The sequence below is a fragment of the Athene noctua genome, chromosome 1 (genome assembly GCF_965140245.1).
Source record: "Athene noctua chromosome 1, bAthNoc1.hap1.1, whole genome shotgun sequence".
NCBI lineage: Eukaryota > Metazoa > Chordata > Aves > Strigiformes > Strigidae > Athene > Athene noctua.
Genome location: NC_134037.1, coordinates 189414692 through 189442284, shown reverse-complemented (window position 1 = coordinate 189442284; position 27593 = coordinate 189414692). Strand labels below are relative to the sequence as shown.

General features: G+C 38.9%; 1 protein-coding gene across 4 annotated transcripts; it reads right to left on the bottom strand.

The window, feature by feature from the left end:
* Nucleotides 1–232: 232 nt before the first annotated feature.
* ASMTL (acetylserotonin O-methyltransferase like) lies at nucleotides 233–27593 on the bottom strand. 4 transcript variants are annotated; one of them, XM_074907911.1, is made up of 13 exons: nucleotides 27438–27593; nucleotides 25762–25893; nucleotides 23940–23987; nucleotides 23241–23305; nucleotides 21183–21244; nucleotides 19010–19118; nucleotides 14443–14869; nucleotides 11615–11777; nucleotides 9674–9861; nucleotides 7616–7745; nucleotides 6373–6516; nucleotides 5710–5832; nucleotides 233–562 (listed from the first exon to the last, which is right to left on the bottom strand). In XM_074907911.1, exons 1-13 carry the CDS (start codon nucleotides 27528–27530, stop codon nucleotides 348–350), a joined length of 1899 nt encoding a protein of 632 aa, XP_074764012.1. In that variant the 5' UTR covers nucleotides 27531–27593; the 3' UTR covers nucleotides 233–347. The 4 variants fall into 4 exon arrangements, with proteins under 4 accessions (XP_074764012.1, XP_074764002.1, XP_074763993.1 ...); XM_074907901.1 differs by having other exon boundaries at nucleotides 9677–9861; nucleotides 27438–27592; XM_074907892.1 differs by lacking the exon at nucleotides 233–562 and adding an exon at nucleotides 2917–4114 and having other exon boundaries at nucleotides 9677–9861; nucleotides 27438–27592.

Genomic DNA, 27593 nt, shown 5'->3' with positions numbered 1-27593 from the left:
AACTGCAACTGCACCAAGTGTGAAGAAACCAATTCCTCAGCAACATGGATACTGACATAGGGCTGCTGGTAACATTTGTGGTTGGAGATTGGTTTCTGAGGGTACTAGAGGCGTTGTGCGGCCACAGTATCACTGCCATCAAACAATGCCAGAATCTTCTGGTATCGTTTTACTCCAGTTCAAAGTAAATGGAATCAATCTCTCCCCCTTTTTAAAAGAAACTTCAGAAAGCTGACATAAAATTTCTTGTTTATGATATTGATGGGAAACTGAGAACATATTTGCATAATTACTAAACATCAAACATGACTAGAGACATGCCGATTTTACTACTAGATCCATTTTTTCTAGATCTTAGCACAGAGAATGACATCCAACAAATTTCCTGTTAATCTGATTTTGACATTTGTGAATCCATGTTGTTCCAGTAAGCCTCGATATTCAGAGCCACTTCTCTCCTTTCCCTCTGTCTGCACAAGCATGTTCAAAGACTGCAGTAGCACTGTGCTCCTGTTCTTCTTCTCATCATCCAACACCATTTCAGCCAGCAAAATCCCACAGCCTAATTTAAAAAACAAATGCATGCAACAGTACTAATCCATTATCAGGCAAGAGAATTTCTGCTACCATATATAAAGGTGAAAGCTACAAGACACAGGTGATTTAATTTATCATTTATGGATTTGCTTTGCTATTAAATGACTAATCCACTATTAAATGTACAATCCACTCCTCTCACAAAATGCAGGAAACTCCCTTCCACACTATGGGAGGAATCAAACACTCACAAGTCAAGTCATATATCTGTTTTCAGGGGAAGAGGGGATGACTTCAGTAGACTTGGCATGAGGGTTATCCCACCTTCAGACCCGTCGAGGTGAAAGGGAAGACAAAGAGAGGGCTACTGACAAAATGAGCATTATTGTACTTAATTGTCTTGTCTAATGTAATTGAAACTTAATGAGAGGGACTGAAACAGACCTAACTTTCAACCCTTTCAGGAAGCATGCTATGATGAAGCAATTTTGGCCATGGTTTTATAGGAGATAAAAACTAACAAGCATAACAGTCTTTTCTGAATTAAAAAGTAATTTAATCCAGATCATCATTGTTCCAGCCAAAAGATAGAGGCAGGGAGGGAAGCATCAGCCCTCCAAAAATATTTTTTTAAAAACAAAACAAAACCCCACATTAAATACTTTCACTATCTAGGAGTCAGATAACACATCCAAAACTGAACTGAGAGAGCTCACACAAAGGGGCTTAGCCATCTAATAGCTCTTCCCAAGATTTTGTGCAGGGTGGCTCAGGTGACATACTACTACCCTTTGCTTCTGTCCAGGCACACTCTGCTACTTTTCCAGGCACAAGTACTGTTATTAGCTGTAACAACATCAAAAATTCATATAAAAATGATTAAGCTAGGACAGCCAACCAAGCTGTGTCTCTTCTTAAAAACTTTTCTTTCTCTTCAAGGATTCTTAACCTTCATGTTCAGTGAACTGAAGTTCTTGTTTCTATTATTCATCTATCATTCTGTTAATCCCCATGATTATCCACCTCAAAAAAATTGTTTTCTGTGCATCATGTTTCCTCCAAACTGTTGTTAAGCCAGAATGTGGGTAAAAAAGACAGCATCACCAAGAAGACATAACTGAGTGTCACTTCCCAAGGAGCAACAAAAAAACCTACAGACTTTATTGGCAGAAGATAATTTTAAGATTTTAAAACTCAGCCCCATTATTCTTCATGTCTTGATTAGCCAACAGGTCCCAATTTTCCTCAGTTATGCCCATTGTTTAGGAAGTCTTTTCAGTGTAACACCGTTAAAACCACCTCTTCTACCAGTCAGCCAAAGATACCAGCTTTCTCCAGAGCAACTGAAAAACTCATTTTTGACATTAATAAGAGAAGATGAGTTTATAATTTCTCAGGTAACTGGGCTACCTCAAATGATTATAGAACAGCTTAGGCTGAAATGGACCACAGGAGATCTCTGGTTCAACCTCCCGCTCAAAGCAGGGCAGCTCTACACTCAGTTCAGCTTGTTCAAGGCTTTGTTCTCAGACCTTAAAACCTCCAACGACAGAAATTCCACAACCTCTAGGCAACCTGCTCCAATGCTTAATTATCCTGAGAGTGCAAAGCTGTGGTGCATTACCACAGACACCATGCCCAGGGGACTAATGCTTAGTGTGTATAGTGGTGTGCTTTAATCAGAGAGTACATTGAGGCCGTGTGGTAGCCAAGCACATTCTATTCAAATTTTACAGTCAGATACATAGTACTTAAAGGTACACTTTTCAAGTCTGTGACAGTTACAGGTGTGCCAACTTGAGGATTGAAAAATTCTGACTCAGTTTATAGCAGCTTAAAGAATAGCATTATTAACTTTATGAGTAAGTATGAGATGAGAAACTTCTAATTGCTGGAATAAGTCTCCCTAAAGATACAAACCTGTTAAGCATAATGGCAAGCTTCATGTCACCATGGAAAAGAAATATTCTACATTATTCCGTTGTTGAATATTTTGGCTTATCTCTTTAAGTGACAGATGACATCAGTCAACTTTCCATTCATAAAAACATGCTGAGAATTCAAGACTAATGTGGTAAAAAGTCTGACATTCCTCAATTTTGTGCAGCTGAAATGCTTTATAGTAAGCATGTTTTACAGCGAATTGAATCACAGTGGCACTTTTGCTTTACTCAGTGCTCAAAGAGCAAAGTAACTGCTGATTACATAACATAAGGCAGAGTATACCAGGCAGATACAACTCTCGCTCTTGCTCATCGACTCTCTTTAATTTGCTGAAGTTGGTGATTCAACATAGGCATGGCCTCTTCCATAAGGGTTTAATCACTTACTGCTGTAGAAGTGTGACAAGCAAGAAACTCACAACTGATAGAGAAGATAGATAGTTTGAAAATGCAACTTTAATCTCCAGGAAGACTTCCACTACAAAGTACACTTTAAATAGAAAAAATAAATACCAATGAAGTATCAGGAAAAATAAATATTAGAAGAGGTGACATTAGTGACAAGTTACTTGAAGAGATGGGATACAGGATATACTTTTCCAATTAAAAACTGGAACATGAAGAAACATCTATTTTTATTTTTCATAGGAGAATTTATACATAAATCCTAAAACTCATCTCAAGTAATGAGACAGAAAGTATATATGGCCATTTAACCATATTCAGAAAATCCCCAACCTGACAGGAACCAGTAAGAACAACTCTCAACTGCAGCCTGTGTGGGTACATGCTGTGGCTAGAGGTCAGAGGCTGCTGAAGTTTCACCATGACATTATAGCTGCTGTAGGAACATGTTTGAACTTTGTCCTATTTTCACTTTTGCCTGAGGAAAAAGTGCTTAAAAAAGGGTATCCTGGAGATGTTTTTCAGTAAAGTGTCACAGCAAAGTGAACAAGAGGACTAGCACCCTCAAATTCAAACAGATGGTACAGTATTCTTTTTTTTTTTTTCATTTCTGATAAAAGTAAGTAGTAATGGCTGAATACACTGCAGACAGAATTATCTTTAAGGTCCAAGAAAAATAAGGTATTACTGCGCCTCATAGAAGACTAGTTTTATCTTGCTGTGCTATACAGCTATGTCAAGTCTAAGCTTAATACGGTCTGCAAGATAGTGGAAAGAACTAGACATGAAGGTATTTAATACACAGGAGCTTTGGCCTGCTCCAGACACTTTTTAAATGCATAGAACTCACTCCTGAAGAAGCTGCAGACCAACTTTTATTCAAGGCTTGTAACAACTATGCTTCAAATAAAGGATCAAAATGATACTAAACTGACAATATGTGCTGGCTGACAATGGGTATATTGCATGAGTATTGTAAAAACTCAGCATCCCGGTTTGCTTGTGGGCACACTACGGTGACAGATTCTTCTTGAAGCACAAAACAGCATCTAGTAAGTTTCCTGTGATCTTAATTTGTGTGTTTGTGAATCCATATTTCTCCAGTAGCTGTTTATATTCTGAGCCACTTCTCTGCTTTCCTTCAGTCATACTGAGGGACTGTAGTACAGCTCTAGGAGGGTGAGTCTTCTTTTCGTCAAGCACAATTTCTGCCACTAGCAAGGCACTTCCTGCATATCCAAAACAACCAAAAGTGGTTCAGTAAAGTATTTCTAGCTTCAAGTTTTTAGTGTTTTGTTCAGAGAGTTATAGAGGACCCTCAGATTAAGTGTTTTAATGGTCTTCAGTAGAAACCAGCGACAGAACTTTCAGTCATCTTTTTCTGGAAGCAATCATTAAATTGTTAAAAGGAAAGGTGACTTTAGAGCACTGTCTCCACTTCAATAAAGTTCAGATCACTTCCTGACTATGCTCAGTCTTGTTTCCATTTGAATCAAGCAACTCCTGTAAGCATCTGTCATACCCCAATCTTTGCATATGGTTAAGACAGCACCCACAATTTTCTTTCAGTTTATAACAGGATTATGCTTTATGGCCTAGTCTACTTTTGAATGCTCTCCTATGAAACAAACTTCATAGCTACAGTTAATCCTGTTGGATTAAGCAATCAGTTGATTTTAGCAGTCAGGCTTTTCTGCTTTTTGTCATCTTCTTTGATCTTTAATACTGTCCAAATATGAGTCAATAGTGTGCCCTAGCAGCCAAAAGGTCCAACCATGTCCTGGGGTGCATCAAGCACAGCATAGCTAGCTGGTCGAGGAAAGCGACTGTCCTACACTACACTGGTGTGCCCCACCTCAAGCATGGCATGCAGTTTTGGGTGCCTCAACATAAGAATGACATCAGACTATTCAAATGTGTCCAGGGGAGGACTACCAAGACAATGAAAGGCCTCAAGGACCAGAAAAAGTCACTTGGTTTTTCAGCTTGGAGAAGGCTGAGGGATGACCTCATCAGTCTACAGCTTCCTCAAGAGGGGCAGCAGAGAGGGAGGTGCTGATCTCCTCTTTCTGGTGACCAGTGACAGGATATGAGGAGATGGAATGAAGCTCTGTCAGGGGAAGTTCAGGCGGAACATTGGGAAAAGGTTCTTCACTGAGAGGGTGGTTAGTCACTGGAACAGGCTCCCCAGGGAGGTGGTCATGGCACCAAGCCTGTCAGAGTTCAAGGACTGTCTGGACAACACTCTCAGTCATATGCTTTAGATAGTCCTGCAAGGAGCAGGGAGCTGCACTTGATGATCCTTATGATCTCTTCCAACTTGAGATATTCTGATGCAAATGTAGGAGAAAGCAGAAGAGGCTACATACTTCTCATGAAATATGCACATAAAGTAGTGCTGAACTCCAGTTTACCATATTCTGCACACTACTGAGATAGCAAAGTGATAGCAAAACAAACTGCTTCTTCTTGATTAACCTAAAGGAACTTTAGTTAGACTACTTGTAGGTATAGACATAAGCACATGCATAGTTATTTGAACGATACAGGACTTAGTAACAAAGACTGGGCATAGCAGAGATAGCGGAGATGAAAAAGTTGTATGTGAAGCCTGCAACTACAGTAAGGGCTTATTTTATATAGTTTTATTAGCAGCTTTATCTCCTTTCTTAGTAGGTGTTACCATAATGCAAGCATAGACATTCAAGCAAAGGCTACTATGACTAGACAGAAAAATATGCTTTTTTATTACAAACTTCTTATGATTTATCATTATGTTTATGCATTAACATGCACCTTTAAGCCCACAAGATGAAAAACTTACCTGGTTTGCAAACAGCTGATATCCTGCTTAACAGCACATTTATCTTTTCATCAGGCCAGTCATGAAGAACACGTGAAAGGATGTAAAGATCTGCTTCTGGAAGATTATCCTTGAAGAAGTCACCTGTTGGAAAGCAGAGTTAGTACATTCCTACAGAAACCACAGAGTACATTCCTACAAAGTGAAATGGAAATATTGCGGAGGAACTAGAAGTTTCAGCAGAGGCAAAGAAAGAAACAAGAATGAACAGGTACACTTATGCACTGATTTGCAGATATCACAGTTAAGAGCTCTGTAATATATAAAAATGGAGAGAAAGCCTAAAGTAAGGAAGGAGACAGTCCTTTGTAGCCACCATGTTGATCTTGCCTAGAAAAGAACAGCCTGAGACAAAGACATGCAGCCTCTCCTCCCAGTGGTACTCAAAAATGACTAATTCATGCTTCTTTATTTATCCACACTCTCCAACCATAGCCAGTTTGTTTTCATCCCCACAGGCTTGAGAAAAACAATGTCCCCATTTAGCATGGGTGAGCCTACACTGCCTTTTACTAAGACACATTTGGGGTTGAAGGAGGGTAGCACACCATCTTCTGCAGCAAAAGAGCCTACTCCTTGCTCCAGGATAACAGAATAGGACAAAAGAACATGTATTATATTTACCTGATGCAAATGTCACTGGAGCCATGTGTTGTCCTGATGGCTGAAAGTAAGAGGTGTTTGCAATCACTTCTGGAAGGTCAAATACTGTGACCTTGAGATTTGGGTATATTTGTACTAATTCATGAGCCAGAGCTCCAGTGCAACCTGTTGAAAGTTTAAAAAAAAAAATCAGATCATCTCTGCCAGCATTTGCAGACATTTTTAAAGACAAGGTTGTATATAACATTAGAGACATCAAATCAGAATTAGACAGTCAGATCCACAATTAACATGGGCAATAGCAGTTACTGGTAGATAAAGCAATGATTTCAAGCTCAAGGAATGCACGCATGACTCCTCACTGTCATAGAATTGCTAATATAACTCTTGATACCAGTACCTTGGGGGCTTTTGGGGGGTAGAATATTAGTGAAAAGGCAAGGACTACTTTAATTTGTGGATGAGAAGCACTAGAACTATTGACCATTTACAAAGCACTGATACATGAAGTTTGACACATGCTCTCCAGCATGGTGAAGGATAAGAATGGTAAAGTCTTGGAGTCTCTGCACAAGTGGCAAATGTTGCACCAGTATTGTGTTAATTCCTCTGACATGTTGTCTACCTCCCCAGGCACCGGGTAAAGTGTTCTTTCTTCAGCAGATCTTTCCTTATGTAATAACACTCCTTCTGTGCAACTCCAAACACATGGCCAAAAAGGACACTAACAAGAGTTTCTTCAGGTATCACTGGTCTTCAACATTTTGGTGAGCACCTTGGATATTAATAATTATACCAACACACAAAAAACAATTCTCAAAGAATCAAAACTTTTTGTTCTAGCAGTGTTTCAAGTTTGACACTCCAATATAGAAGGATTCAGAAATAAATCATTCATTACTTTTGAAAATCTTGGACATGCCAAAAGACAACAACAGCACAGTTGAAAATAGAGCTCCCAGCCCAATATTCTATCGGCTGAGCCACAAACCGTCTTGTTTTCTGTGTTGAGCTATGTCAGTATGTAACTGATTGTGACAAACATTCACTTATTTCAAATGACTCAAATGCCATTGAAGTAACTCTACTTAGTTATCTGCACTCAGTCCTTTTATTCCGACATTACAATACCAGAATAATAATAGTCCCAGTAAAAATTACTGCAGTTCTAGTAAAAAACAATATATGTATAAGTAATAAACTATGGAATAGAAATTAAGCTTTTCCCTTTTAATTTGTATACAAGTTCAATTACAGGCAATACCTCCTAAATCACAAGCAGATTTAAATCGTGAAAGATCAAATGCTGTAGCCACATCTCTGGCTGTCAGGTGGGCAATGCTGTGCATGGCAGCCATAAAACGCTGCTTCACCTCCTGGCTGTGATAATAGTCCTAAAAGGGGGAAAAAAGCACAATAATTGAAATTTATTTTCATTACTTAACTAAAACTATGTACAACCAAAGCAGTAGGTGCAAACTATTAACATTAGAACTCTAAAATTAAAAGATGAGTTAAAAGTGTCATTGACAAGTGGCTCATCCAAATCCTTTGCCATTTCCCTGTAGCAATAAGCAGATTTTTGCATCCTCTCAAAAATTCTGATCAGAGATCTTCTGCAGGGCATCTCAAAGGACATACACTTGGCTGGTTTGAACCTGGTCTTGGTGATGTCCCAAGGGCTGTTAAATTCAACACTTCTGCCCACTGAAGCTGGGGTAACATAACAGAAGGAAAGGATGATCTGAGAAGTGCTTTTTAAAGATATACTGTGCCTCTGATATACATTTACTAACACAGCAATTTACTTACTCCACAGCAAGAGGTCTCTAGACTTTAAACTGTTTGAAATGAGTTTTTTCTTTCAGTCTCCTTAAGTGCTCCTCCTTGATATATTCACAGATTGCTTTAATTTAATTGACATTTATTCTCCCGTGATGGAAAAATAACTGTATGATTGGACCATAACTTAAATAAGAAACATTAAAGCTCAAACTGGGTTTTTTGATTAGGGGAGATGCAAGTATTCAGTACCAGAACCTCATGCCTTTATCTTTCAAATGATACATAAGCATGAATCTCTATGTCTCCTTCATACATATTTCATCAGTTATGTCTGGCTTTACAACTACCATGAAGTGGAAGCATTTCCAGGTATGCATAGTGCCACAGGCAGCCCATATATTCTGCTTAGACATACCATCCTGCATGCATATGTAGCCCAGGCCTGAACTGGTAGTCACTCCTGCCCCAAGCATCACCCAAGCAAACTCAAGTTGGTAATCCAGATGTTTAACAAAGGGTGAGAACCAGTTCAGCTAACGTTAAAACACTTAATTTGCACATAAATTCCAGCACCTACTGCAGCAGTTATCCTAAAGTAAAGTATCTAAACCTTCTTTAAAAGAGCCTTTGAAGGATTCCTAAAGGAGGCACTGTTCCCCAGTAAAGTAGGTACTAACAGGACGTTCTTAAGCCTCCAAAAGCCCTTATTTCCTTTAGGAGACTGGCTTCATCAGCATCTAGAAGTACAAATTCAGGACCACAGGATGTAGTCTTAAGTACACTTTAAGCCAGCACTACTGTCAGAGATGAAGTCCTGATGTATTCTCCCACTCACTCAAGTCCTTTCCTTAAACAGGCACAAATATTTATGCCCCTCAACCTGCTTTACCAGGTGGACAACTGACAAGTTAGGCTAGTTATAACCCTAAGTGATTCTCCAGTCTGAACATAATCTATCTGGGCTAGCACTGAAAAAGGAATGCTACAGAGATGGAAACAGATAGAAGAAAGGATTACAATTCTTATCAGCAATATATACCAGCTTGAAGAATATACAAACTTACAAATCTTCATAAGAGATTAGAACCCTTCTCCACTGCATCAACAGGAAGCAACTTTGAAAACAGATTTGATTACACAGCACAGATTGAACCTGGATACACATCAGTACCAAGTGATTGGCATCCAATATGGAGGAAGTGCATCTGTGATAAGGTACTATTTGGTGTTATAAAAAGGAGACATAAATGGAAATTGAACAAGCCCAGAGATTGTTCTGAGAGTGTGTTAGCTGGATGGACAACATTTTAGCCAGAGAATTTTTGTCAGCACTCAAATTTCCCAGTATATTCTGTGATTGTTCCAGCACTTTAGAGCTTAAAGTTGAAGAAACAGCAGTCTGGGATCAGTGAGTTGCATTGTGTTTCTATGATTTCTGAGACTGATCAGCTTTCTTAGATGGCTCAGTCTCCATCTGCCCCTAGATCCAGTTCTGCACTCCTCACAGCTGGTTTTGATACTAATAAAGACTTTATACTACCTTAAATAAATCCTCTGTTTTCTTTCCAAAGGCTCTATGGTTCTGTCTGCTGCCTTCTTTGACAGCAGACTCCAAATTTGTGAAGAGTGGCCAAAGGTGGTCATTAGAGTGGATAATGTAGCCATGAAGCGAGTATTCACCATCTGAAGCCAGGTAGGCATTTGCTGAATCTGTATTACTGTAACCTTATGAGAAGAAAACAATTGTAACCAGCTTTCAGTACTTTACAACTGTCATTTATAAAAACAAAGGCATGTTTTCTTGTGTAGCTGTTAAATAGCTAGCAAATCTTGAACTTATGAACATATTTTTTGTGCAAAGATTTCTATAAAATAATTCTCAAAGTCTTCACGTTCTTAAAGGAGCAAGTACTTTGTGTATAAAAAAATTTCTATGCTGGAAGATATAGACAGGCACCAATTATTTTATTGTTTTTTAAACCAAAGTACCACAAACACCTAATATTCAGGGAAGAGTATTAGAAGCTCCTCATTCTTGACTGCATTTTTCTTCAGATTATGTCTTCTCCTTCCCTTAAATTCAAGCTTTCTGCAGCATGTTTTGCCTTTAGGGCTTTGTCCTTGATCTTGTCCTCTAACAGAGTTGAAAGCCCCCTTTATTTCATTTTCTCAGCACTTGGCCATTTTAATTCTTACTATGTAAATGATGCATACAGAAACTTAAAACTACACAGTGCAGACTGAAAAAGTTAATCCTAATACTGACTCTCTCACCTACATACACCTTCAAGCACTGTTTCAGTTAGGGACACTAAAATTTAAGCTGTTGTTTATGAGGGACACATTCCAGAGCTCTCCTCATTAAAACCCTGATTACCTACTTAAGATTGTGATTCCGCTACAGCATGGAATAGAATTTGGTCTTTATTTTAGATAGTATCACAGACTCATTTATGTTGGAAAAAACCCTTGAGATCATTGAGTTCAAACATGATCTTAACACTATGAAGTCCACTACTAAACCATGTCCCTAAGCACCACATAAACATGACTTTAAATACCCCCATGGATGGTGACTTAGCCACTTCCCCGGGCAGCCTCTTCCAGCACTTAATAACCCTTTCAGTAAAGAAATTTTTCCTAATATTCAATCTAAACCTCCCCGGTGCAACTTCAGACTATTTCCTCTTGTCCTATTGCTTGTTACTTTGGAGATGAAATCAACACCCACCTTGCTACAACCTCCTTTCAGGTAGTTATAGAGAGTGACAAGGTCTCCCCTCAGCCTCCTTTTCACCAGACTAAACCCCAGTTCCTTCAGCCAATACTCTTGAGACTTGCCCTCTAGACCCTTCACCATCCTCATTACCCTTCTCTGGACATGCTTCAGCACCTCAATATCTGTCTTGTAGTGGAGGGCTCAAAACTGAACACAGTATTTGAGGTGCAGCATCACCAGTGCTGAGTACAGGGGGACAATTACTCCCCTAAACCCACTAGCCACACTATTTCTGATACAAGACAGGATGCTATTGGCCATCTTGACCACCTGGGCTAACTCATATTGAGCCAGCTGTTGACCAACACTCCCGGGTCCATTCCTGCCAGGCAGATTTCCAGCCACCCTTCCCCAAGCCTGTAGCATTGCATGGGGCTGTTGTGACTCAAGGGCAGACAATACATCTGAGCTATTATGCTACTCCCTGGGACTGCCCATGCAACTTACTACAAGTTTGGTCAGTAAACCGTGAAGTGATCTAAGCATTCCTCTAAAGAAACCTGAATGTGTTCATGAGAAAGCCTACCCCAAAATTAAACAATTCCAGCTAAGGAAAGCAAAGAAGCAACAATTCATTCTCCTTTTCCCCCAACCCAAATTATCCAGAATATCAAGACAGACCCTCTGAACTTCAAAGCATCTCTTTCAGTCCTGCATGTCTTTCAGTACAATATGCAGTTGCAGAGAGAAGTTAGTCACCTTGTGGTGTTTTCTCCAGTAATCCAAGCGCAGCACATGCATCAAGGAGTCTTTCTGTTCCACACACAGAGGCTCCAATCTCATTTGCAATATCCACAGCCTTCAGTGGACCTTTATCTTTCAGATGATCAAAGATTTTCAGCTTAGAGGCTACAAACAGAGCCTACACATAGGAAAAAAATTGTTAGCTTAAAAGACTTAAAATCAAGAAACAAAAAACTATACCTTTTGCCTAGAATTATTCTACACAATTACAGTTAAGTGCAACACACTTCAACAAAACTAAAAACTGCTATGGTATGTTTCCTTCCCTCTCAAAGGGTTTCATTATCCTAGGTAAGTTACAAAATTTTGAACAGAGGTTCAAAGAAGTTTGAACAAAGGAACTCAAAATACTCTGGAATGCAGCCTACAGATTTTGTAGGAAGACCACCTCTATATTCAGGTATTTAGCATATCCCCATCTATAAGATTGTTCCATAAGGTCGAACATTCTTAAGCATCTGAACCAAGGCCAAAAGATCATAATCTGATTTACCCAAAACCTAAGGAACTGGAAAGCTCTACTAGGGCAGTGTAACAGCTTCAGTTGCTATAATACTGGTCTTTGTTTAATAAAAATAAAGGAAAAAACTTCAGAGCACAACTGTACTACATGTACACCTTAGCAGGACATGTACACATGGAATGAGGGAGAGAACAGCTCTCAGTAGAGAGTACAGCTTTCAGTATTCTGAAATCGTTAAACCACCTAAACCCAAGGAATTTATGTAGAGCACAAGAGTGTAAAAACACACAGCAATCAGAGAATCCATTTGTTTGCAACTGCAGGAAACTATAATGCACTTAAAAATCAAAGTTAGTCAAGGAAAAAAAAAAATTGATTGACATGCTGTTTAATGAAAATCAAACAGAGAAAGAGAGATCAACTTTGAGAGATAGGTCTGCTACTCTGTGTGTATATGTTTTATCATCTTCATCCTCTTTTTACAGTTTCCTCTGTTATTCTAGTAAGAACATATAGATGAGATTTATTATAATCTGGGCTGTCACAATACTGAGCCACTTGCATCTAGTCTACACCATTTGGCTTGCAAGACCTACCCAATCTTTTGACTGACACCACCTGGAAACTAATAACAAGAAAGAGAAGGTGAGAAGATAGGGTCAAAAACTTGGCTGATTCAAATCACTCTACCATTCTATAATTCTCAGTTCAAGGGGAAGGGAGGCAATCAAACAAGAAAAAACCCCAAAGGTCTGAGTAGAAATCAGACTACGCAAATTCAGAACATATTAACTTTGAGAAAGCATGATTTAACCCTGAACAGCAGCTGTTCAGAGTAAAATAGGCGGCAACATCTTCGCCTGCAGGAGATTGCACTCTGCTTTATGAAGTCCTTGAAAAAACACTCTAGGGTAAAATTAAATAGAACTTGAGAGCTTTTGTGAAACTAAATGCTTTTGTGATTCTATCCTTATTCTACAAGTGGAGAGATTTGTCAGATCACAGGAAGCGTTCATTACAACTGGTAATTAATTTTACAAAATCCAAGCCCCAAGGAAGAAAACTTCCCACTAGTTCAACACAAAACTAAGCACTTCGTACTTATGACTTTAGACAGGATTAGTGAGAAAGGAAAACTTCTGCTTCTGTTTACAGCCCTCATCTTTCACTGCACAAAACTGAATTCGGCATTACATCACTTCAAACAGTGTACATAATGCACAACAAAATGCTGATGATTCTCCATGTTTTTTACTTAAATTGAAGAAATGCTAAGCATAATCTCACCCATTCAAATGCATCAAAATTTGCTCCCTATGGATACACAAGGAAGTTCACAAGCACAGCAATCTCAAGGCTGCTTTATTCCAAACCTCTTAATACTGCTTTGCATGCCTGCAGGCAGCACACCCACAGATCCCTTAGTGACCACATTATGGTTTTCCTTCAGATCCGAGTACAATTTTCCAGTGTTTCAGCAAAACCATTGTCCGCTGTCTTGCATGTTTCCCTCCATCTTGTTGTATCTTTAGTTTTGTCATTTCACTTCCACTTTAGCAGTTTTTTCACTCTTCCTAAAACATGAATGACTTGATGGAGATCAGTGATCTATTAAGATGATTGGTGTTCCATTTCTCCTTCACCTTCTTCATTATCATCTTCACTACACTGGAACTGTGACTAAAAAACCTGGTAGTACTTAAAATGTCCAGCTACTCATTTCTCACACTTGGCTGCTACACAGAGCATGTGACCTTCTGTTAGTAAGCTGTTATACATATGTCTCCACCAGATAGTGCATGGAGATTATCAGGTAAACAGAGCTAGAACATGAAACATGGCATAAAAAATAATCTCCTTACAGGGCATTAGAAAACTAGAATATTTCACAGAATTCAAGCATTAAAAGTTAAAAAGGAAATATAATTAAATTGTGACAAGTATTGTATACAAGTCAGATAAGCTAACCATGTTAAATGCTTTCTTTGTAGAGTAGATAAATGTAATTTCCTGCCTGATTGTGCTCAGTAAAAAAAGTCAAGCATTTTTCCTCTCAAGAGACAAAAATTTTTATCAAATGGAGAACTGAAATTTCACAGAACAGATAAAAGCAAATACCAAAACCCCCAATGTTTGCACTGCACCAAAAGTTTCAGCTATCTTAGATTCTTTGGTACTTCAGTGGTCCTTTTTTCCTAGTTATTAATACGTTCTTGACCCAGCGTAAGTATTTTACATTACCTGTTATATATTGAAGTCCAGTTAAACAATTGTATCAGTCAGCAATGTAAGGAGTAGTTTATTTAATTTTCTCCCTTACCTTTGAAGCTCTAAACCCATCCATCAGCTCTAGAATTTTAGATGGAAGTTTTGGTGCACTTTCTGACACTCCATTCTGATTTTCCAAAGGTACCATAAAACCAGTTCTGACACTAGAACTGTTTTCGGAATTATAAATAGCTTCTGAGGAACACATTCCACTGCTGTCCAACTTAGTAGCACCTTTGTGCTCTGTGAAATTTGAAGAATCATTTTCTCCATCACTGAGGTTCTCAAAAGTGTCCACAGAAGGAATAGAGTCATATTTTTTGTGTTGTACATTATGTTTAGAGGGTGGATAGTACAGTTCTGCTAGCTTTTTGCAGAAGTGATTCAGAGGAAATCCCACTACATTCAAGAAGTCTCCATGGACATACTCAACTAACATTCCACCGAGGGCCTGGATTCCATATCCACCAGCCTTGTCCCTGGAGGCGAGAAAGCAAAAGCAACATGTATCTAAGATTAAGAGTAAAGGTAGCACGGAACACTAATAATCCATCAGTATTGCAGAGTCTGGAATAAAGACTAGTGTACTCAAATTAGAGGCAGATTGAATCTACTAGTTAGGCTTAACACTTCAATTTATAAATTGTAAGATAAATCAGTATTTCTACTACAGCTGAGTAGCCTAAGGTCTTTATGCTTCAGACAGTCCAAGTGCCATAGTCACCTAAGCAGGAGGTACATCAGCTGACTGCAGTCAGACTGTATTGCCACAGGCTACCTAGCATTCTCCAAGTCCTGGCTACCAAAAAGGCAACAGCAAGCATCACTGAGACCAACATTGCCACTAGGTCACCCAGATGCATACTGATCCTCACTCTATTCCACAGGAGCCTGAAGGGCCTTTAGGAATAAGTTAGCTCCAAAAGGAGTTCACACAAAAGAAAGCATCTTAGAACTCAAATGACTGTAGTACACCTCTTGCAGATCTCTGTCATTAGATTAACTAAAATGAGGATCAGGAAGATAGAACTTTCTTGGGGAGGAACAACCTATTCAAATACAAAATCTACTTCTATCACATTCAGCCCTATCCAATTCTTGCATAATTCTCTAAGATATGAGTTGTGGTTTACAACACTGTGCTCTTAGATGTCATGGTAATACTAGTAACAGAAATGTCTTTTCACAGAAAGTAACCCTGGAAATCTAATTTGTCTTTAGGAGTAATTATGCAAATTCCACTGTGTAGAATGGATATGCATACAGTCAGATAAGCTGCAATAGACCCAACAATTTTACTGTTTACATTTAAGAAACAAGGCAGAAGTATCCTTACTACATAATACCCAAATCTGAAAGCCTAAGTCAGCAAGCTCCGAAACCAGAGGTCAATCAGTCTCACATCTATTAACTTAAGATAGTATAGAATTACACAAACTACTTGTGAAAGAAGTTTACTACATAAAGACGACTGTAGATATTTTCATCTTAAATTTGATCAGAACTAGCTCTTTAAATTTTTAGAACTTATTTCTGGGTTCCCTTTCCAATAGCCTCCCAAGAGAAACAGAGGAATCAGTATCCAGTAAATGGGATTTTTTTGAATTGCTGTAAACTAGGGAATTGGGCTTTTCCTTTAATGTTGCATTTTAAGCACCACTGTATGGCTTTGTCATTGTTTAAATTATTCCTTCTTTTATAACATGGTTAAGACTTCCACCACCATCTAAACTAGGAATATTCTAATGACCAAAAAGTCTTTTCATTTTTAAATGAAGTAGCAGTCCAGCAGGATGAAGACATTCTGCTATATGCTGAGAGGGAGACAAAAAACATTTTGACCACATACTCTCAGCACAGACACCAACAAAATTGGCCACATTTTGTTTGGTTTTATACAGAACTTTGTATTCTGGCATTGCATCCCAAGTAGGATTCTCTACTACAGCTACAGCTTCTAGTCCAAAAGCATGACGCTATGTAGTTAATAACAGTATCACTGATTTTTCAACGAGTGTCTTCCATGCTAAAACTCAGAATGCATCAGTATTTACACAGCTCTCAACTAGCTCTGGCTAATCTGACTGGCTTTTGTAACTGGGTATTTTTATGAGCATAGCACTAACTTCATTTATAACACTATGCATAGCATCAATTAGTTTCCATCATAATAAAAAAATACAAATCACTTTAAAAGATCTTTTGACAAACAACAAGATCCCTGATGCAAATAAAGCATTTTTCAGTAACTGACCTTTGTACAGGATATATGAGTGTGTGTAAAACCACTAATTTAAGAAACAAAAAAAACACCCACAAACACACACAATACAGCAAGAATGTGTGCAACATCCACTGATTTTTTTCCTAAACCCCACACACAATACAATGGGGGAAAATATGTTAAGAAAGAGGTAAAAGAGGTAACTTTTGAAAATGCAACGTTAAAGCACATTTCCTTCATTAGCTGTAGAACTTGAATGTTCATGACAAAATAGTTTATCCATGTATGTAATATCTGTATTGTTCTACACAGAGCCAATGAACAAAAGAAAAATCACTGTTACACTAACAAGCACTGCTGCTCCTACAGATGAGGGGAGATGCTTGGTTGGGTTTTAGGTGGGTTTCCAAAGGCAAGAACACATGTATGGCTAAGTCTACTCATCACACAAGCCCAAAACAGTTAGGATTACTATGGTCCAGCCCTCTTTCTACAGAGAGCCAGGAAAGAAGAAAGAGACCCTGCCAGCAGGCACAAAATCCTTGGCTGGAAAAGAGGAAGAGGAATAAAACAAAGGGAAAGGCCATCTTTCTGCAGCCAAAATTTTGTAGGGTTTTTATAGCCTTAGAGTCTACCCTGAGACAGTGCTTTTCCCTCCTTCATGCTTTAGGTTACCTAAATACTTTTAGAATCAGTCCCTGTGTCCCCAGTGACTTAAAACACTATATGCCAATTTTGTCCTTGCTATAAAAAGAACTCAATCCAATCCTTAACAGCACGAAAGTCAATTTTCTTTTAATTTTTCATGTGTTCATTAAGACTTAAATGATTTCACAAAATTGAGTAGCCATTAGAAAAAAAAATGGTCACTTGAACTGCAATAGTGTTTAGAAAAACCTGTATGCACTTAAATGTGTAATCAGTATGGGTGGCCATGAAGGAAGGGACAAAAAACCCAAAAGACAGACTTCTTACTGATTTGCAAAATTTATAGAACACTTAGTAGTTCCTTCACAAGGCCAGAGCAAATTCTTCCTATCCTCTTGATTATATGAATGAAGATTGATTGGCTTGTGCTTCAGAGTGTAATGAAATACATTCTCTGAACCTTTGATCCCTGAGAAATCCTTGTTGTCACATGCCCTGTTTAGCAGAACGAAGAGAATTACCCAGCACTGCTTAAGAACCATTTTGCTGCAGCACAGCACTGATAAAGCATATTTTCTTCCTGAGGAAATAATCCAAATATTCAAAAATATTTTTCAACCTTCATTCTTCCTATAAATCCATCATCATTTTTCCTTCAAACTGCCAAATGCATACTAAAAATCAGCTTCCAAAAACCTAACTACAAATTTGTTACAACTGTATTCTTGCCAAAACATTCTTCTCTGCATAATCCAATTTAGCTTCTGTTTCTTTAAGAAGCTGGGAACCTTACATGTTCAGAAGGTATGCTTCATTTACACCTAAGCTCTTAAATACAAAGTCTACAGCGGTTCCTCTTTACCCAGTAAAACTTCACTATTGTTTTACAGCACAAGTGAGTTTAAAAAACACCACAGTTGATATAATTACACAGTCAGAATTGAAGTTACAGACCCAAAATTTCACTTCAGATCACCAGACATGCAGTCCACAGTGCTAACTACAGCCTGATTTTCCTTCACTAAGCTTCAGCTAAAACAAAGGAAAGGCAAATTCCATAAAGTCACAAACATTGCCTTGTTGTCTCCAAAAAAAGTACTTTGTTTAAAAAAATTAAAGTCTAGTCAACTTCATCTTAGGAGTAGTTAGGCATTCTGTTCTCATTCTATTCTGTGGAATTGATGTTGTCTGTAAGTAACTTGTATATTACAAGGGTAGCAGAAACACACGAGCTAAGAGACAATTATGGCATAGAACATATATAAGCTAGACAGAAGAATACGTGAAAATTGTTGGCACTTCTTGCATCAGGGCAGCACAATTTCGATAAACTAAATAAACCATGTTCTACCTTTTTAATAAAGTTCTCCAGTACCCTGATTACCTAATACTCATTCTATTCACCTGTTTTATAATGAGAACTATCCATTTTCTCAGGTATGCAAGCTCCCTGAATGCCTCTGTTAGAGAGGTAATTGTATACTGCATGAGTGCTTGCTGCAATCCAGAGTATTTCAACAGTCTTCACTTATCAAATGTTAGGGTACTATAAAAGGTAGCTCACCTGGAGCTCCTTGGAGGAATTATAGCTCTAGACAAGAACAGAATACCCACCTTGCATCACCCATGCTATCATTTATCCACACAGCAAAATTTCACAGAACACAGGTGTTTTATGCCGGTGGCTAAGAACGTACCCTAAGGCCTATTGTCAAGTACTGTGTGATAGCTTCAGGGTCTTACTTACATTGGCTCCCCGCTATGAATGTACTCCCATAAGAGCTCTTCAGACAGGTCAGAAAATTTTACTTTAGTCTCTTCATAGAAATCAGTGACTTCTGTCTCTAGCTGATTATCTACAGAAAGGAAGAGGTCTCATTAGAAACAGAAATTGTAGTTTAGGGAGCATAACATTGTTTTATTTCATATTTACTTGATGTTTTCTCTTGGGGAAAAATTAAAAATACTACACAGATGTATGAAATTACTAATAATGTTCTTCAGGGAGAGTGGGCTCATAACTTCCCAAAAAAGTAAAAGCTTGCATTTTCAACCTCTGCAGTCCTGTCCTGGGGCTAGCAGGTTGCTCTGCCTCTATGGGATGCACTCTTAAATTAACAATGCTTATGCAGAACTATTTATGGACTGCTAGCATACACATCCAGCACCAAATACAAAGGCAACAAACACCCTTCTAACTTCATGACTATTGTCAAAGAACTCTTAACAACACATCATAGTTACAGGTAACTGTTATAAATGCTCAAATGTGAACATGCAGCTGCATCCATGCTGCAGTCAGGCATCCAGCAGTCTCATCAGTAACCATCAGTGTCATTTTCATATCAACTCTCAAGAAATACCAAGATTGTTTCAGACTTCTGTATCTAGAAGTGGTTGAGAGAAGGCTAGAGGTACAATAAAGTACTGCACATCTGGGTGTGGACCCTGTTGCATGCAATACACTGAATCTGGTATCATTGCAGACAGAGGCTTTTCCAAAACATGTTCTAAAGGAAACAACCTTGCACAAATGAGTGTGCACTTTACGGATTATTAGTTCGCTCTACCCTTTTATATAAATACCAAGTACACATCTCTTGTTACCACTGTTCTGATAGCAGTGAAAATACTTGAGGACAAGTAAGAAAGATCCACAATACAGACCAAGGGAAGAATACTAACCAAGTGCTAATGGTGTTAGTGTGGAAAGAGCATTTAATGACCCAGATGAAGTAAAAAAATTTGAAGACAGATTACTACATCTTTCAGTACTGACAAAACACCCCCAGTCAGCTCAAGATGAAAATTCCACCTGTAACATAAATGTGATACTTAACAGCAGCATATTAATTCTAAACTAAAACTAAAAATGTATTCTAGAAAACTCTTCCATTGATTGCATCACTATGCAGACATGGTATTTTTATTCATTTAAATATGATGTGGCTTAAATTTGTAAACTTCAAATGAGACATGCTGTCACAGCATCAGTACTACAACGTGTGTACTTTCTTCCTAAAGTAAACAATTAAAGACATTATTATTCTTGCTGGATTGCTTACAGGAACCCCTTGATAACATATTTCTTTTGCAGCAGCTCTTTCTACTCTACTGGCATATTAGTAAGGGTACTGGATCAATGACTTCATTTCCATTACAAGAGTTAAGAGCAATCATTCTAGTAATGATTAAAATCTGTAAATAATTTGTCTACAGAAAGACTACATCCAGTGAAATTTCAGAGAAATGATCCTTGCAGAAGTTCCAGAATATTGGCACATCTAGAGAAAGTCCCTTAAACCAAACACTCCTCAAATTATATTCATGGTGCAGTTCTCAAAAACCACTTACTATATAAAATTATCAGATAAAGAACATTAATGTATTGTTCCCTACAGTTCATTAACAGTCTGAGGCATTAAACCATTACTTACCCCCTAAAAATGGGTGCTAAAGGTTCCCTTATTTACTGAAAAATTAGCTAAGTACAGATATGGCAACTGCTTCTATTCATCAGCTAGTGTAAACACAACACAGGAATAAAGTTAATATGGATCAGATTCTGCTCAGTCCCATAGTTTGTAGTGCCTTACTTGAATTTTGTTTAGAATATTCAGACAATTTACACCGGTCTTTTAATTATTCCCTAAATAAATAACTATTCAGAGATAGTATCTGTAGTATCTAATGTATTTTGTCATCTTCCTTCCTGTGTGAAAACTGAATACAGTGAGAAGGTTGGCTTCTGTGGGGAGTTTTTAATTTATATAATAAGTGAGTAGGAAGCCAATTCAGATTGTATACAAAAAGTTTCTATCCTGTTTCTTCACTTGTCCTTATGAGTTTGTTTCTTCACAAGTCCTTATGAGAGTCATTTTTAATGAAAATACTGAGTTTTAATAAAATGGCACATGTACCTTTACTGCTGCAATGTACAATAGCCACTCCTGTAAAAACACTGTGCTCTTTCCCATTCAACCTGTCAGGGAAAACAGATGTGCATTAAGCAACAGTTATGAAATCAGTCATGTGCAATGATGTTCTATGTGATTATGTTACTACAGCCTGAGAAACAGACCATTATATTAGTATATCACTTGATGGCTCTGACATGTATCTTAAATACTTTTAAAAAAATTTTATTTCAATATAGGTGAAAAGATATTGGCAAAACAAAAAAAAATACTACAAAGAGATTCAGTCATTTCAAGCCTCCAAAATCTCACTTGTACCAATGTCCCCAATTTGGAAAAGTAGTGCATGGTACCAGTTTATTTACTGTACATAGGACTATTACAAATGTTTAAAAAAGCCAATCAGCATAAACACTACAATTACAGGCATCTTCACTGAAAGTGGGTGATAACTAGGTGATGCAATTTAGACTACAGAAGTGATACGTACCTAGGGCTTCTGTACTCATTTCATCCACACTGGCCCCCAAGGATCCCATGGCAAGCCAGATTAACAGATGCAGAGTGTAGAGGAAGAGCACCACAGATCCATGTGCTCTCTCCTGTAGTGGCTCCAGCACACCACACTGTGGCCAATTAATTTTGAGGGCCTTAAATTTATTAATCTAATGTGTAAACAATGGAAGTATAATAAATAGCACGAGAACTTCAAGAGACTAATCAAAGAACAGTCTCCTAGAGAATAGCCAGGCCATTATTTGATGCCATCAGAAGCATCTCACACTCTTACTATCCCCCACAAGATTCCACATAATTAACTAAGATGAAACACAGTGAGTGAAAATTTTAATCTGTCACCTTGGATATATGCAAATACCTATCTTGTCTGCATTTTTTTTTTCTGTTCATATAGGACAAAATTAAGAGGCATTCTAAAAAAAACTAAATTTCATTTCATACCCATGATTAAGAGACTGACCTACTGAACTTAAAAACAACCTGAAACATTTTCATGTGTTAGAAGTAGACTAAGCACTGAAAAAGAAAGAAAAAAGTACCATTTTTGAACTACTTGAACTTGGCATGATTTCAACCAAAAATGGTTGTGAGAAATCTCTTGCGAGGCAGAGTCCTTTGGGAATCTCCTACTAATAACATACCTTGTTTGTTTGGGGTTTTTTGTTTTGTTTCTTTTGGTTGGTTGTTTTTTTTAAGACTTCCACTTTTAAGTTAGCAACATGCCAAAATGGATCAAAAATTCAGTCTAATTCATCAATATAAAAAAATATCTAAATTAGACTTACAGAGCAAAACTCCAAAACCCACGAAGGCACTAGTATTCTCTAGGATATGCCTGAGCTACAATGTAAACTGCTAAAACAAGCACCGCCCTTTTTCTGTATTCTTCCCATAAAACAGAAGCCTGTCTGAAGGATACATCACATCTCATCCTTCAGGAACTAGTTATTTAGTTGATGTTTCTTAAAGAGAGTGCTACAAGATAACATTAAGCTTGTAGGGAAAAGTATCCTTTAGGAAAAAAAGCAGAGGCCTCCAAGAACAGCGGCCCACTGTGCATGAAGAACACTAAGAACATTGGAAGTAGATTTTTTTTTCCTCTTCAAACTACAGAATTTAAAGCAATTGTCCATGAACTTTCTTGTACAGGCAGATTCTTCCATTAAATGTCAACCCTCAAACCACTTCCATGATGGTTCTGTCGTCTTTCCCATCATGATTTCTCTCCATAACTCCCCATCTGTACCAGCTGAAGCATCCATACAGTCTTGTGGTAGGTGACTCTGAAAACTAATCCAAGTGAAAACAAAATGGTTCATTACGTCCCTTATCAGCTTCCTAAAATGAAGGGGCTAGAGCAAGCAGGTGTGGGTAATGTAAAAGCAGGTCTAACTTTTTCAGTGGCAGAACTGTCTTACACTATTTTAAAATGATTGGAAAAATCTGTGTCCATGGAGTTCTTCACATACATGAAGGTATCTGTACAGCTCCTTTTAAAATAGCTTAATACACACATTTGTAATCTTACTTAAAACTACAGACCTTGACAGCATCCTGTACGCATCTTGCTTATCAACTGGTTTCTCCAGGATCTGCTCATCCACAGTCTAAAACAGAAAGAGACAGTGAGTGTGCTGCTTTTTCATGCTTTTCAGAAACTGAGGTCAGAAATTACATTTAAACCAGGATTTCAGCCAGTGCTTCAAACATGAGTCTACTGCATAGAGCAAGAAGCAGACATACTTTGGTAGAACAGGTAATTTAGTGTCAAGCACATAAGCAGTGCCTCACTCTACCCTCCAGTAGCTGCAGCTCTTAAATAGAAGGGTAATTCAACTTCTTCTGCCCTTAAGCGTTCACCGTCTCTGCGGAGATGACAGGTATAGAGTGATACCCGCTACAAGGCACACTGAACAGTTCACAAGATCTGGACTTCCTGACAGTCAGTTTCCCAAGAACAGAATTTCCATTACATACCAGAGGATGCAAGGCAATACTTATCCAATACCAGTGTCTCTGCAAAAGCAGCAGTAAGGCTTCTAGCACTCAAGATACCAAAAATTGCCTTGTTGGGAAAAAAGCCCTAAAACCACACCCACAAAACCCAAAGGATGCATCCTATCATAGGTATAACTTCTCAGTGAAAACAGCTTTCAAGCTTCAACTTCAAACCTAATGATACAAGCATTTTCTACACTTGCCATAAATTAAAACAATGCTAAACCACAGAAGACTTCTTACCACAATAGTGTCTGCTCCTATGACAACATCAGGTGTTCTCAGGTGTTTCTGCAAAGGCATAAAGTATAAAGATACTTCTCAAAAGAGGTAGAAAGAACAAAACCTTTTAAAACTTAAGAAAATGTAAGTTTGCTTGTTTACTGGTAGGGCTCTACACTGACCTGAAAACAAGACACTGCTTCTCCTTTTGAACTGTTTATAAAACAGTAATCATTTATATCACCATAAAAGTGAGGAAAATAGGAGGCTTGAAAGACCATTCTCAGGCCATGACTTTGCCCCAATATGTTAAACAAATGCATCCAGGAAAGAAGTAACTGAATTCTCAAAAGTCAACCTGGCCTTCGAGGTAGAGAGAATTCCTTTAAAGTGCCCAAAGTATGGAAGCCAGGGAGTACAGCCCTCTAGGATCATTTTTCCATGGAAGTTTTGCTGAAAAAAACCCCAAGCTTTCTTTAGCTATACTTTCCTTCTCTCTCAAAAGGGAATACATACAGCCCATTTGGAGAATTGAGATATAGGGATATATAAAGATTCCTTGTAGCTTTTTCTTGGCTTTAAACTGTAATCTGTCCTAATAGCTGAGTTTTGATTTACTTGCATGTTATGAGGTACACAGCTATTATTTAACACAGCAAGGCAGGAAACTTGTCCGTAACTGTGATAATTTTATTGAAAAATCTGTAGAGAAGCAATTCTTCTACAGAAAGGCTGTTGACGTGCTTTAAATAGTAGAACTAATTCCAAACATCATTTAAAAGATTCCTGTATAAAGAAGCATTTTGAAATCCACTGATCTAGTATTATTGCCAGCATGGGGTTTTGCAATGTAAGCCCACTGAAAGTCAGTGAGGTTAGGTTTAAAATTCACTCTCCTAATGTCATACCGTTCTCTGAAAAGGAGCTGACAGAAACCTGGATAACGATTTACATTAGGGATCATGCAATATTTGCTTTGAAGAGTGGTGACATCTGGGAACACTGTTGGTTTAAAGTGTTCAACATTCCTTTTCTGCCATTAGTATAAGTTCAACAAACATACTCCTCTTTCAGAGCTGCATTAGTAAGAAATTATTATGCTATATTTTGTGGGATCTAATCAGCTAGACTTTGAAACAGGTTCTGGTAGAGAACAGCTGTATGTGCTCAAACAGTGATCACAACCAAGGGCAGAAGTCAAATATGCCACTGCAAGTGTAAGTTCTATCACTGGTTTTGACAATTTTCAGGAAACAAAATGGATGCCTTGACTACAGGACCTGAAATCCTACCAGCTTCTTCCTTCTTAAAATGAAGCTGACTACTACTTTGTCCAGAATCTTTTAAAACCTAATGTCTTCTTTTTGTGCTTTCCTCCAGCATCTCTATGCTGACAAATTCTGAGCTGTTCTCACCACAACTATTCAGCTGAACTACTGCCCAATGAAAGCTACAGCTTGATTCACACTGGTGTGTTTTTTGATAAGAGTCTGCCTCCACAGCCAACAAATACCTGGAATGAACAACTGTACAGCCACACACCAGACTGCTGGAAGGAACTACCAAGTATATATCCCAAGTATGAGTAGGTGTATCTCTTCTGACAAGAGATGCAGGCCGCTTCTGTTTGTGGAAAGCCCGAACTGCAGGCACGAGACCTTCTTTTGATTAGGCGAGTTAATTTTGGGAAGCTATCTTTCACAAATGACAGAAAAATATCCATTTGCTTTCGGTGGTGAAAATGCACTCAAGAGATCACCTAAGAAGTACACGCAAATTAAGCCACAGTAACAAGCACCAATGAAAGACAAAGATCTCATTGACGAAATAGCTAGTAACTTACTACATGCATTCTGTTTGCTACTTCAAGAGCCTTCTGTTTTGCTGTTTCCACAGCATACTCATAAGGGGCTGCAAAAGATGACTTTTCAAGTGTCTCCTTAAACCAGGATGGAACCACCTCAAAACGCAGGCCCTGTAACAGAGGAAAGCAACGAAGTCAGACTGGTCCTGTTATTAAAGGTTGCGCCCAAGACATTAAGCAAGTGACAAACTTGATTTTTGCCTTATCCACTTTAACATCCCTCCCCCCAAAACACACAAGGGCAAAACCAGTGCTTCAGTTAGTGTTTGGTGCATACATATCATTTGCAAGCAGTCCAAAACAAAAAGCCCAATCAGAAAGAACTTTTAAACTGGTGTGCTTACATGGTTTTATCCTTTTACTTATTAGAACCTAACTGCATTAGTAATTTCATCTTTCTTCAAAATCTAAGAGTATAAAAGTTATGCACTTCATAAAGAGAATATTCTACCACTGGATGCTTTTTATTGAATTCTTACAGGACCTGTACCACCCACACTTTGTGTCATACACTCGATAAACAGAAAACAAGAAGAGAAAGTTTCTCCATGGTTTTGTCAAAACAAATCTATTCTTCTTACTTCTAGCCTCTAAATTATACCTGTAACCTTATCACACCCAGCAGACACATTATGTTTCTAATAACTCAGTGCATACTTAAACCTTGGTGCTTCAACACATCTCTATTTTGAAAATAATATACTTTCTCCCACTTAAATTCAATCTCGTAAAGATTAGTAACACTAAGCAGTCTAAATTAGATAAACTGTAACAGTCAAGTGCCATTCAAAAGCCTCTGGCAGCCTGCCCAGTGAGGTCGACATGTTCCTCCACAAGGGTTGAGGACTCTGAATGGCAGGTTACAACTTCCTTTGTGCTCCACAGGAAGGATACAGTTGCCTTATTCCCCTTGTCGTCCCGCCCCCCCCCCGGTCATACTAATAATCCCAATGTTTTCATTCATTTCAAAAAACTAAGTCAAATTTTCATTAATTTTGGTATTAAGTACCTATAGAAAGGACAATGGAAGTACGTTTTTAATTACTTCAGTCTGCTGTAAAACCTTCCAAACTTTTCTATTATCCGCCACAAGTAATTATGTCAGCATTTTTCAGCCTGAGCAAGTCTTTTATTTGTTTGATTACACCACCTTCCTGTCAGCAGAATACTTTAATCCACTCTCGTATTAACCCGATCATAAACAGAACTGCCGCACGCGTACTTGCTGACAGAGGAAACCTCACCAAGAACAACTGGGATTTAAAAAAAAAAAAAAATAGTATTTCCACGTAAACCGGCGTGCAGCTCCGGGAACCGAAAGGCGACCGCCGCCGCCCGCCCGCGCGGTTCGAAGCCGCGAAGGCCGCCGGGCCCGCACGGCGCTGCCCAGGGGGGCGGGGAGCCCGGGGGTGGCGCCGCCGCCATCGCTCCCGGACGGAATAAACGCAGCTGCTGCCGGAGACACGGCTCGGGCTGGTTCCCCCCTCTGCCACCAGCCTCCGGGAGCTGACGGGCGGGAGGGCCGCGGGGCGGGCCTCGCAGGTCAGGCGCTAGGCCGCCGCTGCCTGCGCATCCCGGGCCGGGGAGCCCGATGGCAGCGCCGCCGGCCTCCTCCCCTGCCCGGGCGAGGCGAGCGGCCGCCCGCGCTCACTCACCACGTTGGTGAGGATCTCCTGCCGGCGCGGCGAGGCGCTGGCCAGCACCACCCTCTTGCTGACCAGCTTCCCCAGCACCGGGTTCAACACCATGGCGGCGGGAGCAGCGGCCGCCCCGCTCCGCGCAGATCGGGGGTCAGGGGCGCGGCGGCCTTA

Excerpts from the sequence above, each read along its gene's own strand:
- ASMTL (XM_074907911.1), bottom strand. The coding sequence starts at position 27,530 with ATGGTGTTGAACCCGGTGCTGGGGAAGCTGGTCAGCAAGAGGGTGGTG. Across the intron at positions 21,245-23,240 it reads GCGTACAGGATGCTGTCAAG|GTTGAATGGGAAAGAGCACA; the intron begins GTCTGTAGTTTT and ends TTTCCCTGACAG. Across the intron at positions 6,517-7,615 it reads ATCTGCTTGTGATTTAGGAG|GTTGCACTGGAGCTCTGGCT; the intron begins GTATTGCCTGTA and ends AACTTTCAACAG.